General features: G+C 49.4%; 1 protein-coding gene across 1 annotated transcript in view; it reads right to left on the minus strand.

Moving 5' to 3' along the window:
• Positions 1-17,449, minus strand: part of ASAP3 (ArfGAP with SH3 domain, ankyrin repeat and PH domain 3) — a 41,812-nt gene extending 24,363 nt beyond the window's left edge. Inside the window, 1 exon segment of the mRNA XM_054571466.1 lies at positions 17,321-17,449. Coding sequence (XP_054427441.1) covers positions 17,321-17,449 — 129 coding nt within the window.
• Between the last annotated feature and the right edge of the window lie 929 nt (positions 17,450-18,378).

Consider the following 18,378-nt stretch of genomic DNA (forward strand, 5'->3'; position numbering starts at 1 on the left):
GTGGGTTTTTTTAGAAATTTAAAATATGGCCCTGACTGGTGTGGCTTGGTCACTTGGGAGTCATCCCACAAACCAAGGAGTCTGGGTTGGGGCGCATGCCTGGGTTGTGGGCCAGGTCCCTGGTTGGGGATGTGCAAGAGGCAACCAATTGATGTTTCTCTCACGCATCGATGTTTCTCTCCCTGTCTTTCTCCCTCCCTTCCCCTCTCTCTAAAAATAAATAAATAAACTCTTTAAAAATTTTTTTACGTGTTCATTGATTTGAAGAGAAAAAAAAGCATCTATTGGTTGCCCCCTATACATGCCCCGATCAGGAATTGAACCCCCAACTTGTTGGTGTACCAGCGACACTCCAATCAACCGAGCCACACCAGCCAGGGCTCAATTTGTGTTTTAACAAGCTCTCTGGGTGATTCTGATTCACACTGACGTTTGGGAATCACTGATCTAATTCTACCCTTCTGAGATGCAGTAATCCATCCTGCTGAAAGTATGGGGCTGGCCCCAAACTACCTGGTTTTAAATATCAGCTCCATTAGGTACTTGCTCTATGACCTCCCTGTGCCTCAATTCCCCCATTCATAAAATGAGGATGATAATAGTTCCTACTACATAGGGCTGCTGGGGAGATTAATGAGTTCACATAGGTAAAGTGCTTGTAACACAATTATTTGAAAGCTAATAATGTTATCTATTTCAAAATTAAATGCAGTTTGGTATAGGAATTTCTCAACTTTCCTTGAGCTAATTAAAGATACTCCGCCCCCAGATGATCCTGCTCAGCAAGCTGTGGGAACCACAGGTGCAGAGGGGCCACAGTGAAACCTCTACCACTGGGCAGCCACAGGGTGCAAAACGTCACATGTGCTGGCTTTGTGCCAAGAATGGTACTTGTCACTCCCAGCCACCCTTTGCACTTCAGAGATGGAGCTGCCAGGGGAGGAGACGTGTCCAGGTATGTCCTGGTCAGAGAATGCTGAAGGACGGCAGTCATAATTTAAACTGAGGTCTGGCCAATCCAGGGCCCACGTTTTTCCCATACCGACAAGCTGCCCCACAAAGGTTAGGGGACATGGCTTCTTTGATCCTAGGACTAGATCTGTCTCTGAACCTGAACCCCAACTCCACCACCTCTACCATATCCTCCCACCAACTTCTCAAACACAGGGGAGGGAGGAAGGAAGAGGAGGGAAGGAAGGAGAGATGGGGAGAGGAGACCCATCCAAAGAAAGCAAGGTGACAACAGTGGCGGGGCCCAGCTACAAGTGCTCCAAGGGGGATCCTGCTGAGGAGAAAACAGATCTGTTCAGCTTGGCCCTGGACAGCATTCTCAGACCAGGAGGTGGAAGTTAGGGAGATAAAAACAGAGTCCAGCTCAATGAGAGGAAGGAGTTTCTAAGGAAGAATTAAGGATCCCCGGAGGGAGTGAGCTTCCTGTTGCTTAAAGTATTCAAGGAATTCAGATGCTAGTCAGTGATTCAGGCACTGGATTTGGGATTAGTATTGATGGTCACTTAGATTTCTCTCAAAGCTGAGTCAATGGCTCACGCAAGAGCCTGGGCAGGCACTGGAGAAAGGCAGGTAAAACACAGACCATCGGGGACATGTCTGAACTTGGAAAACCAATTGGAGGCCTTCAGATAGCCTTGCCTGGCTGGTCCTAGACCAAACCTGAATTCCAGCTGGTAGCATTGCCCCACCCCACCCAAACCACACACACACACACACACACACACACACACACACACACACACATACCCACCCCACCCCACCCTGTGCCCTGGCTCTCTGATTTGTCTTCTCTGCAGCCAAAAGGACCACAGATGGCAGTTCTATGTCCATGCCCAGCTGTCCTGCTTGGAAGGGCCTTCTGCATGGGCCCCCTCCTAGGTCAGGATTCATCAATAGGACCCATTCTTCATTCCTGTGATCTCTCAGAGCCAGCTGTGGTTACCATGGCAACTCAGCCAAGGGGGCAGAGCTGCTAAAGCTAAGGCCCTGGGAGATGTCGATTAAATTCCACCATTAGACATTCACTCCTTTGGACCATTATAAGGCATAGGCACTATGTTTGTGGCCTCATTAGTCAATCCCGCAGAGAGGAAGTGGCGGGGATGGACCCGGGACCCAAACTGTTAGACTGTAATTGCCTTGTTCATTTCCAGTCTGTGGGCCCTAGGCCCTGGGGATCCATGGAGTCACCACCGGGGCCCTAGGAAACCGCACTTATCGTGAGCACTACGGGTCAATTAAAAAATGTCTCACGAATGTGTATGACCAAATATGTATGCAGTTGTTATGATCAATACGACCCAGAAATTTTTAAAAGCATTCTTGAATTCATGGTAGCTTTTTGTCCTTTTCCATTTCTTGATCAATCAATACTGAAAGTACCACTGTTGAGGAAAAGCCAATTTTTTTAAAAAGGGGTCCTCTCATGAGGTGGCAGAATCCCAGCTCCTTTGATCTTTGATGTCCACAAAAAGATTAAATTATGTGTACATGTTAAACGTGAAAATTAAAATGATATTTTAATGAGCAAACTAAAAGTTAGACTTAAAAACATTTAATAAAATGACATATGAAATGCAAAATGACAACCAAACCTGGGCTTTCTCATTTCTAGATCCAACTACCAATTTACGGGAAGGGCAGAAGATGGAGACACTGCCCACGTGCAGGGGGTGCAGCGGCGAGCAGACTGTGTGCGGCCACAGGATGAGCCGCCCGGCTTCTTTAACAAGTGGCCGCAAAGAACAAAGGCACAAATGGCAGAGCGGGACTCTTGGCAGACGTAAAACATACATCAACAAATGGACATGCACAGGCCTGACTTGAAAATAAGCTTTAAAAGAAGTTAGGCCCTGGCTGGTGTGGCTCAGTGCACTGAGCACTGGCCTAGGAACTGGAAGGACTCAAGTTTGATTCCTGGTCAGGGCACAGGCCTGGGTTGTGGGCCAAGTCCCCAGTTGGGGGCGTGTGAGAGGCAACCAATCGATGTTTCTCTTGCACATGTTTCTCTCTCTTACTCCCTCCCTTCCCCTCTCTAAAAATGAATGAATGAATGAATGAATAAAAGAAGTTAGGATGAAAATGGGGCAACTGGAAATCTGAAAACAGGATAATTGATGATTAAGGAATTATCTTTATATTTTAGGGTACAATAATGGTACTGTAGTTACATAAAGAAGTCTTCACTGTTTACAGATACATGTTGAAATATTTAAGTGTTATGGTGTTTCAAAATAAGGTGAGAGTCAGGGAAGCACGTGGGGATGTGGAGAGGGCAGGACTGGGTTACTGGTAAATGGGGGGGAGTTCATCATTCTGTTCTGTTCCTTCTGTTCTGAAGATAAAATCAGCAAAATATTAACTGTTTAAGTTGTGTGAATCTACTTTTGTGTATGTTTAAAAATTCCTACAATACTAAGTTAATAGAAGAAGACAAGAGGCTCTTATATCCAGAAAAGTTGGGAACCACTGCACTAAGTTACCTGAAACTAGTCCTTGACACCTTAGTATGTTGACCTGGCCCCTTTCAGGACAGCTGCCTGGGCATGGCTTTCCACAGAGGGGTGGGATGGGAAAGAATCGGATTTGAAGAAGTCATCAGCCCGAGGGCTTGGGGCTCATGACCAGCGGAGGGCAAAGGCCAGGTGGGAGGGTCCTTGCGAGGGGGTGGGGAGAGGGGGTTTAGATTGGCAGGAAGGGGTTTAGATTGACCTCCTGGCTAAAAAGGTGGCTGCCAAGCTCTGTGGCCTAAATATTTACAAAGAGGACACATTGTAGAAAGAGCACAGGATGTAGAATGAGGAGACCTGGTTCAATTCCAGACCCAATTCCTTGCTAGCTCTGAGACCCTGAGCAAGTCCCCTGCCTCTCTAAGCGAATTTGTACCAGCAAAACAGGAATGACAGTCACTGCTGCTTCAGCCCCCTCCCACTGCGAATCTAATCACATAAAGACAGGGAACATTCGCAGCCCATGCAAACATGAGCTGTCCTATTCATGTCATGCTCCAAGTTTGCTTTTTCTCATCCACCTGCCCAACCACCAGATCCAGAGAAAGGCAGGGAGCCCCACAGGGCCCTTCCTGGGTGGCCAGCAAGGAGGGAAAGGGTGGGACTGAGAAGTATTTGCTAGCATCCCACCCGCAAACCCAGCGCAGCTCCACTCCCTTAAGAGCGTCTACTCCAGGATCTCAAATCTGCAGACCTGCTCCTCTCCACCCAGTGGGGCGGAGAGGGAGCAGCTGGGGTGAAGTCTCTGACAGAGTCACTGGCACATAGTAGGAGCTCATTCAAACATATTGAGCGTCTGGCTGTATTCAAGGCCCTGCACAGAGGCTGGGAGAGATGTCGGGCTTGGGTGCTGCCCTGAAGGTGCTCACAAGGAGACAGGGATACACTTGCTAAGGGCTGAGGAGGCCTTGCTGAGCCCGGAGCAGGAGAGAAAGCTGTATCGGGGCGCGGAAGAGGAGCACCCACCTCAGCCTAGGATGAGGTGATGCTGCTACCTCAGATCCTTGAAAAGTGAGGAGACATTGATGAAGCAAAGTAGGACGGGGAAGATGACTCAGAGAAGAGAGGCGCCTCTGCTAAGCCCCTGGTAGGAGTGCTAGGCACATTTGGGGAACAGCCAGGAGCTCACTGGAGCAGGCACTTACCAGGGCCGGAGGGGAAACGGTGAGCAGTGAGGCTCAGCAGGGCCCGGACTGACCCGCCGGGAGACCATGCTCCTAAAGCAAGCTGCACAGATGCTTCTATATCATCACAACCACATGCCAGGCTCATTCTAAGCAATGGCATACTTTATATTACTGCATGTAATCCTGTTAACACCCCTGGGAGCCTTTACAGATGAGGAAAGAGGCCCAGGGAAGTGATGGCCTTTGCCCAGGCTCATGCAACTAACAGGGAGTGGAACCTTGACTCAGACCCAGGGTGTCACGTTCCAGAGTCCGTGCTTTTAACCCAAACCTCTACATGTCACCCACAAGTGACGGGGAGCTCCTGGGGGGCTTGAAATGGGAGAGGACTGACTTGGTACACTCTGCTGGTAGAAAGAGCAATGCTGGGGCTCAGCGGCAGACTCTTGACCAGGTGGGAGAAAGGGGTTGCGCCTTGTCTACCAGGCAAGACAGAGCAACGGGGACTCTTACTGAGCACTCGCTGTGGGCCAGGCACCTCATTTATTTCTCCCAGCAACCCTGAGAGGTAGTTATTATCCTCCCCCTTTTACAGATGAGAAAACTGAGGCTGGGGTAGGTTATGCAGCTGGCTCAAGGTCATGGAGGTGGCTGTAGGAAGTGTAGAGCTCTTTCTCAGTGTTGTGCCAGAGCAAACCAGGAGGTAAATCGCCCCTTGCCAAGCCTCAGTTATCTCTGTGAGGATTGCTGTGAAGATTAAATTAGGTCATGTTTTGTCTAATGGTGGATGTTGGGCATCTTGAGAGGCAATGCAGAAACACCATGAGGGAAGGAAGGTGCTGAATTTTAGGCCTGCCTCTGCCACGAGCCCCTCCGAGCAAGCTCCTTTCTCCTGTGCCTCAGTTTCTCCATCTGTACAATTTAGAACTGATGGACATGAGCTCTAAACACCGTTTGAGGTCAAGGCTCTGGGACTCAGAGTCAAGGTTAATTGTACCTGCAAGACTGCTCCAACTTCAGCCACCAGCAGGAGCAAAAGTTCCCAAGTGAGGACTTTTCATCTGGGTAAGTCCCCAGCCCGAGCACCTGAGAGTTCACGCTGGGCCGGTCAGGAGGTGTCAGAGGCGAGCAGGCTCTTCCCAGCTGCCCTTCGCATCACCCATGTGGACGGACCCCCAGCCCCGCCTGCCCGCCCGCCCGAGTCCCCTGCAGCGGCTATACTGCAGGCCTGGGAGCCAGGACCTGGGGCCAGCCCCGGCCTCTCGTGTGACCTCTCTAAGTCTCCTTCCCTCCCTGGCCTGGCTCCTCATCTGAAGCAGAGGGGTGGGGTGGTGACGTGAAAGGCTCCTGCCAGCTCTGACACTTATTATTTCGGGATCCCTCAGCCTCTCACTGTTTTCCTTCTTGCACCGCTGGAGCCCGTGACCGGCCATGTGCCCCTCGGTGGGGCCCCCACAGGCTTCTCCCCAGCCCGGGAGCCTGTCCAGCCTCACCAGCTCAGCCTCACCAGCTGTCCCTTGCAGGGTGGTGGGAAGCAGGGAGGAAGAGGGGCTGCGGGAAGGGAGCCTCACCCTCACCACATGCTGAGGCCTCACAAACCCCAAGTTTCCTGGCTGGGACTTTCCTCAGGAGGCTGCTCAGCAGGGATGAGCTAAGAGAGCAAGAACTCTGCAGACAGACTGCTGAAGATTCTGCTCCGACCCGAGCCTGGCCCCAAGCCCTGAATTCCACCCAGCCCTGGGGAGAGCCTAGCCTGCCCTCCTGGACAGAGCAGCAAAGGGTCCCATGCTTTCCCATCCTCTGGGCCACCTTGCAGGCCTGGATGAATCCCTCCCTGCCCCCCCACTTGGACTTGATATCCATCACTAATCCCTTAAACCGCAGCCCTGTCCTACTTTTTGCAATTTCCTCAATTTGCCATACCCTTATTCATATTGCTCCCGCTGCCTGAAGAGCCCTTCCCCATTCTGCCTAGTAAACACTTCATCTTTCCCGACTCAGCTTAAAGGTCATCCCTGTATCTAACCACACAGAACTGACCCCTCTCACCTCTATGTCACCCCGTGCCCACTTTTATCAGGGCACACATGGCCCTAATTTACCCCACATGTTTGTCTTCTGAGAACTCCAAACGGGCAGGGATTAGCTTCTTTGCTTTTGCATCCACAGCATCCAGTATAAGGGCCGGCACATGAGCGACAGTAAATGTGTATGGGATGAATGAGTGAGTAAATGAATGAACGGGTATTAATAAGGCCCTATGGAAACACAGAAAAGACAGCAGGAGCTAAGACTCCAGCTTTTACATCACACTGTTATGAGGTCCAAATTCTGGTTCCAATTCTCAGCTGTGCGACCTGGGGCCAGTGACTAAGTTTCTCCGAGCCTCCATTGCCCCATCTGTCAAATGGGACAATAACAGCACCTGTCTTATAAGACTGAAAGCAAGCAAGCATTTAAGCACCAGGCCCAGTGCTGGGCATAGAGGGAGGGCTGCGTGGTAGCTCTCCTGCCCAGCAGACATCGCTGTATTCCCGGGCTGAGGCACACCCCTCCAGGCTGCCCCGTGGGATCACCTGAAGTACTTGAGAAAATAAGGGTGCTGGAGTCTCACTTCAGATCCGTTAAATCAAAGTCCGTGGGGAGGGGAGGGGCGCCAGGTGTCGTCACGGAGTGGGGAGAAATGCCGCCGTGTGCTTGGGACCGCCCAAGTCCAAACCCTGACTCTGCCACTCACTGCTAGTAGGCTTGCCAGATTTAGCAAAAATAAATACAGGACATGCAGTTATATTTGCACTTCACATGATCAATGAATAAGTTTTCAGTATAAGTATGCCCCAAATTTTGTGTGGGCATCCTGCATGTTATTCGGCGACCCTGTTTACTATGTTATTTTATCTCTCTGTGCCCTTGTTTCCGTATGGGGATTATATAAATCAATATATGGGAAATGCTCTTATAACGCTGCCTGGTATGCCATCCCTATTTTTATTGCTTTTAAGTCAATCCAGATGACATGGAAGAACCTTGAAACATCACACTAACTAAAGAAGCCAGACACAAAAGGCCACATATTGCAGGATTCCATTGATATGACATGTCCAGAGTAGGCAAATCCACAGAGCCAGAAAGTTGCCAGGGGCTGGGGGAGTGGGAATGGGGAGTCACTGTTACTGAACACAGTTTTTCTTTTGGGGCTGATGGAAATGTTCTGGAATTAGACAGTGTGATGATTGCACAACACTGTGAATAAAAACCAATGAACTCTATCTTTAAAATAGTTGAAACAGTGAGTTTTACCTCTATTTTTGAAAATCTATTGAAAAGCAACCCAGGGAATTATACTGTCCGGCCAGGACTGAGAACTGGGTAGGCACGCAAATGTTTGATGAAGAAATGACTAGATGGGGGAGAGGCAGGGCAGAGCTGAGGCAAGAACCTGCCTTGTCCAGAACGAGGTTCAGTTACTCATTCCCGACACCTTCACGGTTCACAAGGCCTCTCCTTTTGCTCTGGTGCCCGGACTGCAGACAATTCCAGTGCTCGCTTGTGGTAATGACCTCATCCCTGTCGCCAGTATCTCCCCCTTTTCTCTGCATGGCTCCTGATCTCTTTAACTATCCCACGTGCAGGTATACTTGTGTTTTTAGTAAAAGGGAATTTAAAAAAATTATTAAATGCCTATTATGTGCCAGGTATATGCTAGGTACTTCATACATAACCCCCTCAAACAATCCCATAAGATTGTTATTATCACTCCTGATTTACAGATGGGGAAACTGAGATTCAGAAAGGTTGAGTCATTTGCCTGAGGTCACACAAGCAACAGAAACTGAAACCCAGGTCCATCTGATTTCAGTTCCTGTGTTGTCTCCGTAGACCTCAGCCACAAGCCCACAGGCTGTGGGCTGTCAATCATTTTTTCACGGATATGGGTCCTCCTCCTCCTCCCCAGACGGGGGCCTGGTCTTGTCATCTCCACGCCCTCAGAACCTACCCTCCCAACTTTGTACACAGGGGGCGCTCAATGAATAGAGCTCAATGGACTGCTAACGTTCAGTGGGCATGCGATGCTTTCACCCTGACTGCCCAACAGAGTCACCCGGGGGACGTCCGAACTGATCACCTGTCCAGGCCTCACGTCTGAGAGGTTTTGATTCAGTAGGTCTGGGTGGAGCCTGAAGTTCTTAAAAACATCGTCAAGGTCAAAACCCAGCTGAGTTAGGGAACATTTATCAGCTATTCCCAGCTTGGCCTTCCCTACCCTCTGTACTGAGGCCCAATCACAACGTTCCCCAGACAAACAGAGGCCAAAACCCTGCTCTAGAGTCTTGGGGAACCCACTGTGCCTCCGTGGGCCTCACCAACTCATATGCTCTGGGCCCAAGCACTGGGCCTATCAGGGAATGTCTAGCTCTAAGAACTATAGCAGCACACGGGGCTTTATTGTGCTTCACTTTACTGTGCTTCCCAGATGTTGCATTCTTTACAAATTAAAGGCAAGACCCTTCACCAGCACAAAGATTATAATTCACTTTATTGCCATACTCGCTTTATTGCAGCTGTCTGGAAGCAAACGCTGAATGTCTCCCAGGTACGCCTCTACTACCAAATTACCTGTGAGGGAAAGAATTTTCCTTCTGCTCTGACCTAAAGTTCCCAAACCTGCCTATGCTGCCTTGTTGGCCAGAAACAGCAGAACATGAGGCAAGCGACTAAGCACCTAAGACTAAAATTTGAGGAGGGGAGGGGACTTTGGGAGACTGGGCTCAAGGCTGACAACTCCAGGAAGACCCTCTGCCCTTGTGCAGAGCCAGCTGGTATGGGAAGAGGCTGAGCTCAGTGGAGCTGGACTCTAAGGTCATCCTGGAAAACTCTCTTGGCCCAGGTCTCTGCTCCCCTTCGTGGTGGACAACTTCTCATCTGCCCCCTCCTGAAATCTGTCCAGGCCGGTGTGGAAGGGAAAATAGTACTAAATCTGTTCTTAGGGTCATCAATGACTTCTATGTTGTCAAAGCCAGGGGTCGTGCCTGCCATTTTTTTATTTTATTTCTGGACATGTAGGGAGCATGTGACAGAGCTCCCTCACTGAAACATCGCTCTTCTGGCTCCTGAGGGACTGTACTCTCTTGAGTTCCCCCCTCCCTTTCTTTCTTTCTTTCTTCTTCCTTTCTCCCTCCCTCCCTCCATCCCTCCCTCCCTTCCTTCGTTTCTTTCTTTTTGCCAGTCTGGGAAATTACTTGCTGCACAAGTCTTGGAAGAGTTTTCCTCATATAAAAGCTGGTAAGACCAAATTCTTGGTTTTCCAGCCTCCCTTGCAACTAGGGGACATGTATATGAGCTAGGCTTGGCCAGTCAGAGGCACTCACTACAAACTTTGAATCAGGAGCAGAGAGAGTTAGAAGATCCATTCTTACGCAGGTGGCAACAGCACTGGAGGTGCCCAGGGCATGGTGGCAGTGCAAGTTGTGACATTTAGTATGTGGTGGCCGTGTCCTCGCCAAACTGGCTCAGTGGGGTGATTTTGGCTGAGATCTTGCCTGATGCCTCACCCCAGTCTCTGGCTTCCCAGAAGTACTGTGAACTGCTGAATATTCCCTTTCAATGAACTACTTTTCTGTTTAAATCAGCTCAGGTTGGTCTCTGTTACTTGCAATAGGAAGCCCAAGTAAGATACAGCTACTGAATTGGATTCTCTGGGAATGATGCCAGGTGGCTCTTACACAGAATCAAGTTTGAAACCCAGTATCTCAACGCTGACAACTCTCAAATGTGTACTTCCAACCCACTCCTTTGATCTCCAAACTCATATATCCAAATGCCACTTGGATGTCTCCAAGGCTTATAAGATGTACAATCAGAATTCTTGACTTTCCCCCAAACCTGTCCCTCTCTCAGGTTCCCCCTTCCTAAGAAGGGAGAATGGTACTCCCCCATTAGGAATTTGGGAGCCATTCCTGACCACTTCCCACATGCACTCCATCAACACATCTTCATATTACTAGTCATGTATCAGTTAACAATGGGCATGCGTTCTGAGAAAGGTGTCGTTAGATGATTCTGCCATTGTGCAAACATCTTTGAGGGCACTTACATAAACCTAGACAGTATAGCTTACTATGCACCTAGGCTATATGGTCTAGCCTACTGTTCCTAGGCTACAGGCCTATGCAGTATGTTACTGTACTGAATACTGCAGGCAATTGTGAATGCACCCTGCTATGATGTTACAATAGCTATGATGTCACGAGGGAATAGGAATTTTTCAGCTCTATTATAATCTTATGGGACCACCATCATACACATAGTCCGTCATTGACTGAAACGTTATGCAGTGTGTGATTATACAACTGACCCTTGAACAACACGGAGGTTAGGGGCACCAATTCCCAATTCCCTGTGCAGTCGAAAATCCACATACAACTTTGGACTTCTCCAAAACTTAACTAATAATAGCCTACTGTTGACTGGAAGCCTAACCAATAATATAAACAGTCAATTCACACATATTTTATATGTTATATGTATTATATACGATATTCTTATAATACACTAAGCTAGAGAAAATGTTATTAAAAAACCATATGGAAGAGAAAATACATTTACAGTATTTATTGAAAAAAAACCATGTAAAAGTACACCCATGCAGTTCAAACTCAAGGGTCAACTGGACTGAGAAAATACTTGTAGCATCCGCCCACTTCTCGCCTCCAGTCAGGACCCGGTCCACACCACCGTCATCACGTCCACGAGCAACTGCAAGGGCCTCCTTGGGTCCTCTCCTGCCCCCTCCAACCTAGCCTCTGCACAGCAGCTGCTATGTCTTTCTAAAATATAAATTGGATCATGTTGTTTGTCTGCAAAATAAATAAAATCCAAACTTGCTACCAGGGCCTTGAAGGCGGAATGTAATCAGCGCCACTTACGTCCCCAAACTCACCTGGCGCTGCCCTTCCCTTTGTCCATCGCTACGCTTCTGCTCCGCTGGACCCTTCCAGTGTCACAAATACTTTAGGTTTTTCACTGCCTCTGGGCCTTTCCTAAGCTGGTCCCTCCCTCTGCAGCACCCTCACAACATTATTCTCTATGAATGCTCCTTTTTCGTTTTCTTCTTTTATTTCTCTTTTATTCAACCAATGTGTTCTGAGCACCTATTATGGTGACATGGTAAACACTAGGAACACAATGGTGAGATACACTCTGGTCTCGTGGAAGTCAAATAACTAGTAAAAAATCAGATTTTTAATAAAGGAATTATACAAATAAATGTAAGCTTTATCTATGGTATGTACTGCAGAGGAGAGAGATACAGGGGTAGTAAGGAGAACTGGGCTAGGGGACATGTAGAGAGCCAAGTTAGGAGGCCACGCAGTGCTTCAGGGGAGAGACAGTGGTGGCCTGGACTAGGGCAGAGATACAGAGAAATGGGTAGACTGCAGCGATGATTAGAATGTGGAACTGATGACCTGTGGTGGAGTAGCGTGTGTGTGGAGTGGCTTGTATAACAGAATAGAGGGAGGGTAGTGCTCAGTGAGAAGGGAACACTGGAAGGGCCAGCCTGGGGGAACTTAGTCAAGAGTATGGTTTTGGACATGTTGAGACGTCTCAGTGAAATAGCCAAATGAGCAGTTGGACATGAGGGTCCGGGCTGGAGGTACAAACGTGTGAGTCATCTAAAGATGGGAGAGGACTGGAGCCGTGGAAGCGGGTGAGACGGCCTGCGGTGAGGTGCCCTGTGCACCTCTAGCACGCAAAGAGATGTGGACACAGGGTTAAACGTCAAGAGAGGCCTTGACCCGAAGGATGAGCCAGCCTTCATGCCACTTAATCATAACGTGCAATTACTGACTAGTTTGTTTACTTGTTTACTACCTGACTTCTCCAGATGACTACAAGCTCAATGGAGCATCTCTTTTGATGAGCTATGTGTTTGTTATCCAGTGCCTAATACAGGGCCTGGAAAGAAATAGTCCCCAGGCACTATGCTGGCTGCTGTGTCCGCAGCAGGACCAGCCTTAGCCATTGCAACATGAGTAGGTCTACTGGTCCCTACTGCCCAGCAAAAACCCCAAATGCCTAGTTGGCATCCAAGGCCCTCCAAGTTGTGCTGTATCCAGTGAGCTCTCCAATCCATTTTGCTAAGTCTCTTACACTTGAGGTTTCCAAACTAGGGTTCATCTATACCTGGGTAACTAGGTGGGCACAAAACAGGATGAGCAGTGTCTCTCCCCAGATCCTAGGTTGTGCCAAATGAAGCAGAACTGCCTAGGACACGTGGGGGGATCTCTCTAGGCCCTGCCCCTCTTCTCTGAGAAGTGTACCCCTCCAACCCCTCCACAGTGTAGATCTGTGCCATGTTTACCCTGCCCACATCTATCCCTCCATGACCTCTGTTGATGACACCAAGGTGGAGACCTGGCTTCTGGAACCAATCCAGAACTGAGTCAGGCCATTCACCTCTCTGCCAAGAACTTGGATGTGGCACAGAAGACTGGCTTGATTACCTTTAGAGGCTGGACCAGTGTGGTCACATGAATGTGAGTGTTAAAAGTGCCTGTCTTCCACAGAAGACTGTGTTATATCCTTTGGGGTCTGTGTGATGACAAGTGATTAAAAGCACCTTTCAGATATGCAGAAAGAAGTAGAGGCAAGAGACAGAGAGAATGATGGAGCAGCTGCCTTTGTTTCTGACCGACTTCCCAGCCTTCCCTGAGGCCCTGGGGAGTTTTCAGCCTCTAGCAAGGCCCTGGTGAGGTCTACTGTTACTGACGGCTTCTCAGGCCCGTGAGGCACCTCTCATTGCTTCAAACAAAATTCCCCTCAGTGTAAACAAGCTTGAGAGGGTTTATATGTTTCTTACAAACAATCTCTAAGATTACATAATTCCTGTTATTTTTTGGTAAAACAAATATAGACAAAGCAGAATGTAAAATTCACAAGAAAATTAAGAATTAAGAACAAAATCCTTTCTAAACGAGATTCAAAAGGCAAAAGTCACAAAGGAAAAGGTAAATTTGAGTCCAATAAAATTTAAACCTGTGGATTTAAAGACATGATACCAATTTAGGCAAATATTCCTCCTAACCGCTACTTCCTCCCGGATAACATACTTTTCTCTGAGGACACACATTGGGAAGCATGCACATCTCCACAGCAAGTACCTTTGGGGAGAGTATAGGGATTGTGAGACACAGTCAGAGGTGACTTTAGACTTTTCAGTTATGTTTTTAAATTTTTTAATTAAAAATTATTGTCCTTTGTGCAATTAAAACTTCATTAAATCTCAAAAAATATAGACATGTATATATATATAGATCTCTCTCTCTCACAAGCCTTTGAAGATCTCCTATTTATGATGGACTGCTTCATTTGAGACCCACTAGGAGATAAAAGTTGACTAGCAGTTTGAAATGAACGATATAGCATAAATGGCTTACTTGACCCCTGAATATGCTTTCTTCCCACCATTCTCAAAATTCATTCACTTATTTTCTTCACTTAATAACATTCTTTCCACTCCGGCTGCTGTAGCTCAGTGGATTGAGTACCAGCCTGCAAACCAAAGGGTCACTGGTTCGATTCCCAGTCAAGGCACATGCCTGGCTTGCGGGCGAGGCTCCCAGTTGGAGGCTTGCAAGAAGCAACCAGTCAATATATCTCTCACACATCAATGTTTCTCTTCCTCTTTTTCTCCCTCCCTTCCCATCACTCTAAAAATAAATAAGTAAAATCTTGGGGTGGGGAGAGTTCTTCCCTCCTTCAATATCCATCTGGAAGTGTCACTTCCTCCAGGAAGCTCTCCCTGATTGCACCAATCCTCACTGCTCTCTTTCTGCTGCACTTTATTGGCCTCTTATGGCACTGACTGTACCTTTCTCTGGGCACTCAGGACAGATTCCTAGGGTTCCTACTCATCTCCCTAAGATAGGCTACATCTCCCTATCCAGCCAGCAAAAGAGAGCAGCATCTTAATGTCCTTGGTGTCTAGTACAAAGATGACATGGAGAAATGGAGAGGCCTTAGAGTCAGACAGACCCCCTATGTGACACGAGGCAACTGCCTTACCCTCCCTGGGCCCATTTTAACTTACGTTATTGTGACTATCAATGAGATGATGGATGTAAAGGGGCCGGGACAGGAAAAAGGTGGTTGACAGAATGATGATCTGTCTCCTTAAGGCTCCCTCATATTTCTATGGTGCTTCATAATTAAAAACAAAAAACTTCAACAACCCAGAGAGATAAGCAAGGAGGGATGATTAAACGCGCTGTAAGGATAAAATAACTGAAATTCAGCGAAGTTACATAGGGAAGACAGGCAGTTGGACTTTAGAAGGAAAGAGAATAGGACTAGAGGTTAGAACATTTGGGTAGAAATGATAATTCTCCTACCCAGCTGTGGGAGCTTGAACAATTTCTTGTGCTCTTGGAACATCAGTTTCCCGATGCCAAATAAAAGCCCTCCTAGGTGATCTCTATCTTAAAGAATTCCTCAGTACCGATATTCTAGATTCCTGTGACCTGCCCAGGGTCCTTCCCAGCAGGACTGCAGAAAAGGGTTGCAAGTCCCAGGACAGAGACTCCCAGGAAACCAGGTGTGACTGGAACACTTGCTTTAAGAATCAGTTGCATTTTGACTCAGCCAAATTCACCCCCCTTTAAGCGTGGGGGTGGGTTAGTCATGCCCAGAAAAGGGGAGGGAAATGCCAGCTTCAAACTACATGTAAATATAAACACAAATGCAAAACCAAACAGGAATCCCCAGGAAAGTCCAATCCAAAGGTCAGATTCTAACTTTTTGGGTAGTGAAATGCTGAGGAGTAAAGCCGTGTGTGGGTGCCACAGGCTTTCTGTTGTAAAAATGAATCCTGTGTGCACCACACCAAAGCCCCAAAGGCAAAGGAGAGCTGGTTTTATCGGGACTGAATTGGGACAAAGCGGAGCCCTGACCTGAGCCTGCTCTGGCCTCCAGGCCCATTCCAAGGGCTCCCCCATCCCCTCCAGGCACACACAACTGCTTACACACACCAGCCGGGCAAGGCCAGATGCATGGGCATAAATGGCCATTTCTGTCCCTGAAGAAGGGTTCATAGTACAGCCGCTTCTCCTGCTCTGGCTCTGATTTAACATTTCAATGAACAACCCAGAGAAGAGGGTGAACTGTGACAACCCTAGGGGTATCCATGGCACTGAGCTCTTCCGGGTCATGAAACGTGAGACTATGGAGACAAACCTTAGGAAGCTCTCTCCTCAGGATGAGACTCTGGCAGTTTCCCTATGAGCCTCCCAGTAAAATACAATCCATATTCATAAGTGGTGGACTCCAAACTACTGGTTCTGCCCAAGGAAGGAAGCCAAAGATCATTGGCTTCTTATTTAAATTAAAACCTGTACCCTTACTATGTACAAAACACTAGGCTGCACTTTGCAAGAGAAATGGACAAAAGAGGTCCGTCAATTAACCTCATCTTCATTCCATTTATCAAGATGCATGCCTTACATGCATTGCCTCATGTAATACCATAGACCTGTAAGGTAAACATTATTATCTCCATTTTACAGATGCCAAAAGCGGGACTCAAACAAATCAGGTCACATGCCCAAGCTCACCCAGCTGGCAAACTGCAGAGCCAGAATTTGAACACAGCCTGCCTCCCCCAGAGATGATGCTCTTTCCACAATCCTCTGTCACCCCATGACAAAGAGACAGACACAGCTCTGAGATGAGGGTTCAGCCTGCCGAAGGAAAGGAGGAAGAGAAATTTTCCAAGACACTGATCCAGGGTATCGTGTACTACTGAGCTTTGTATCAGCCACACAGTAGGTGCTCAATACTCTTCTGGTGAAGGATGGAAGGTGAGAGACACGGCTGAAGTCCAAAACGTCGCCCACATTCAGGGCATCCTCTGAAAGGGAGCTGCAAAAACACCTTATTCTCCTTTGGCCCATAGCTGCAGAGTGTCTGTCCTAGAATATTCCCTGCAGGGGAAGCCCAGTAAAGTGCAGCAGGTCATAGAAGAGGAATGAACCCCAAAGAGTAGGGGAATGGGGTGGGGCAGCCTGCAAGGGTGAAAAAAAAAAGGCCTGGGACTCGTTGCTGGGAAAGACAAAGAGGAGAGGGGAGGGGGGTGGAGACTAGAAACTTGCCAACAGCCAGGCCAAGGTGAACCCCGTCTCCTGGCGCCTTCTCATTCGCATTCATTCCACAAACACCGGCCAAGTCTCTGAGCCAGCAGCCAGGGGGAGGGGGCCTCCCTGAAGCCAGGGAGAAGTAAGTTCATGAGTGAGGCGGGAAGGCCTGCTTCCCAGAAGGGGAGTGACTTGGGAGCCAAACTTGTGGGGCTCTGAAGATGAAAACCCAAACAGATGTAGTGAAGAGCTGAGCAAACACATGCGATGATGCAGGTCACCAAGAGCATGGAGGTATGTCCTCCGATCTATTAAGTCTGTCATCGAGGTGACCTCGAGGCCCCCCACAAACAGTCCCTCCAGCCCTCCCCAAGGCCTCGACGGTGAAGACGAGGATGTTTGAGATGCACTCGGTTCTTACAGATCTAGGGAGGTAGCAGGTTTCTGGAGAGCACTAAGGGCCAACGCGGCTCCAGTCACTCGTGTGAAAGTCAAGGCAAGGCCCTGCCGCGACCCTGGACCCTTCCCGCCTCGACCCCCTCACCTCCTCTCGCGCCAGTGCCGCCCCCCGGCACCGGGACATCTTGGCGGCAAAGGCGGCGGCCCCGGCAGGGGAACTGAGATCCTCCGCGGTGACGGCCAGGAACTCGGCGACGCTGAGCTGCTCCGGCATGGTGCACACGGGGCGAGGGCTCCGGGGCTGCGGGAGTGGGGTGCGGGGCGCAGAGCGCGCTGGCTACTCAGCGCTCGGCTGGCCTCACTGCACTCCGCGGGCGAAGTCAGGGCCTCCGCACGTCCCACCCCCTTCGCGTCGCCCCGCCCCCGACTGCCTCAGATGAGTACCGCGGAGTTCCCTCTGGCCCCGGGAGCCCCGAGCTTCCCCACCCAGTCCTCTTCTCGGCCCCGCCCCGGCCTTCGAGCCTCCCATCCCAGCTTAGCCTGAACAGCCGTCGCAGGCCCTTCTGTGGACTCCTCGGCCCCGCCCCCTAGATTCCCCGCCCCTGAGAGCTAAGTCCCGGGCTCATGGCCCTGCCCCTGCCCTCCCGCTGGGCTCCTCGGCCCCGCCCCCTGCCTCTCTTTAGAAGCTTCTCCCTCCGGAGACCTCCCTCCGGATGACTCCGTGCTCGGTTCCCTTTCTTTCCGCCCCTTGGTCCCCCAAGTTCTCCCTCCCATGGGCCTCCCTTCGTTCCCAGTCCCCCTGGCTTCGTCCCTTAAGCCTCAGCACCGCCCCCCCCCCCAGCCCTGCCAGCATCCTGATCCCGCTCCACCCGGAATCACACTACTTCTCCCTCGCTCCCCACGCCCAGTTCTCAGCCTCCGGTTCCCTGCGCGCCGTCGGGGCCGCCTACCCACCCCTTGGCTCCGCCCCTAGCCTTGTGCCCCGCCTCCAGGGTTGGTGTAGCTCGGTTCCCCTGTGTGATTTGCAAAAAAATGATACCCCTTCTTAGAACCTCTTTCCTTCTTTGTAGAATGGGAAGTCTGATGCCCACTCTGTTATGATGCTGCCAGGAAAAAATGTAATACGTGCGTGTACCCGATAGGTGCTCGGTAACCCTGTTCTTCTTACCTGGCCTCAACCACGCCCTTCTTTCTCCCTGGCTT

This window comes from Pteronotus mesoamericanus, unplaced genomic scaffold (assembly GCF_021234165.1).
Source record: "Pteronotus mesoamericanus isolate MK-2021 breed Mesoamerican mustached bat unplaced genomic scaffold, CSHL_Meso_final contig_221, whole genome shotgun sequence".
Taxonomy (NCBI): domain Eukaryota; kingdom Metazoa; phylum Chordata; class Mammalia; order Chiroptera; family Mormoopidae; genus Pteronotus; species Pteronotus mesoamericanus.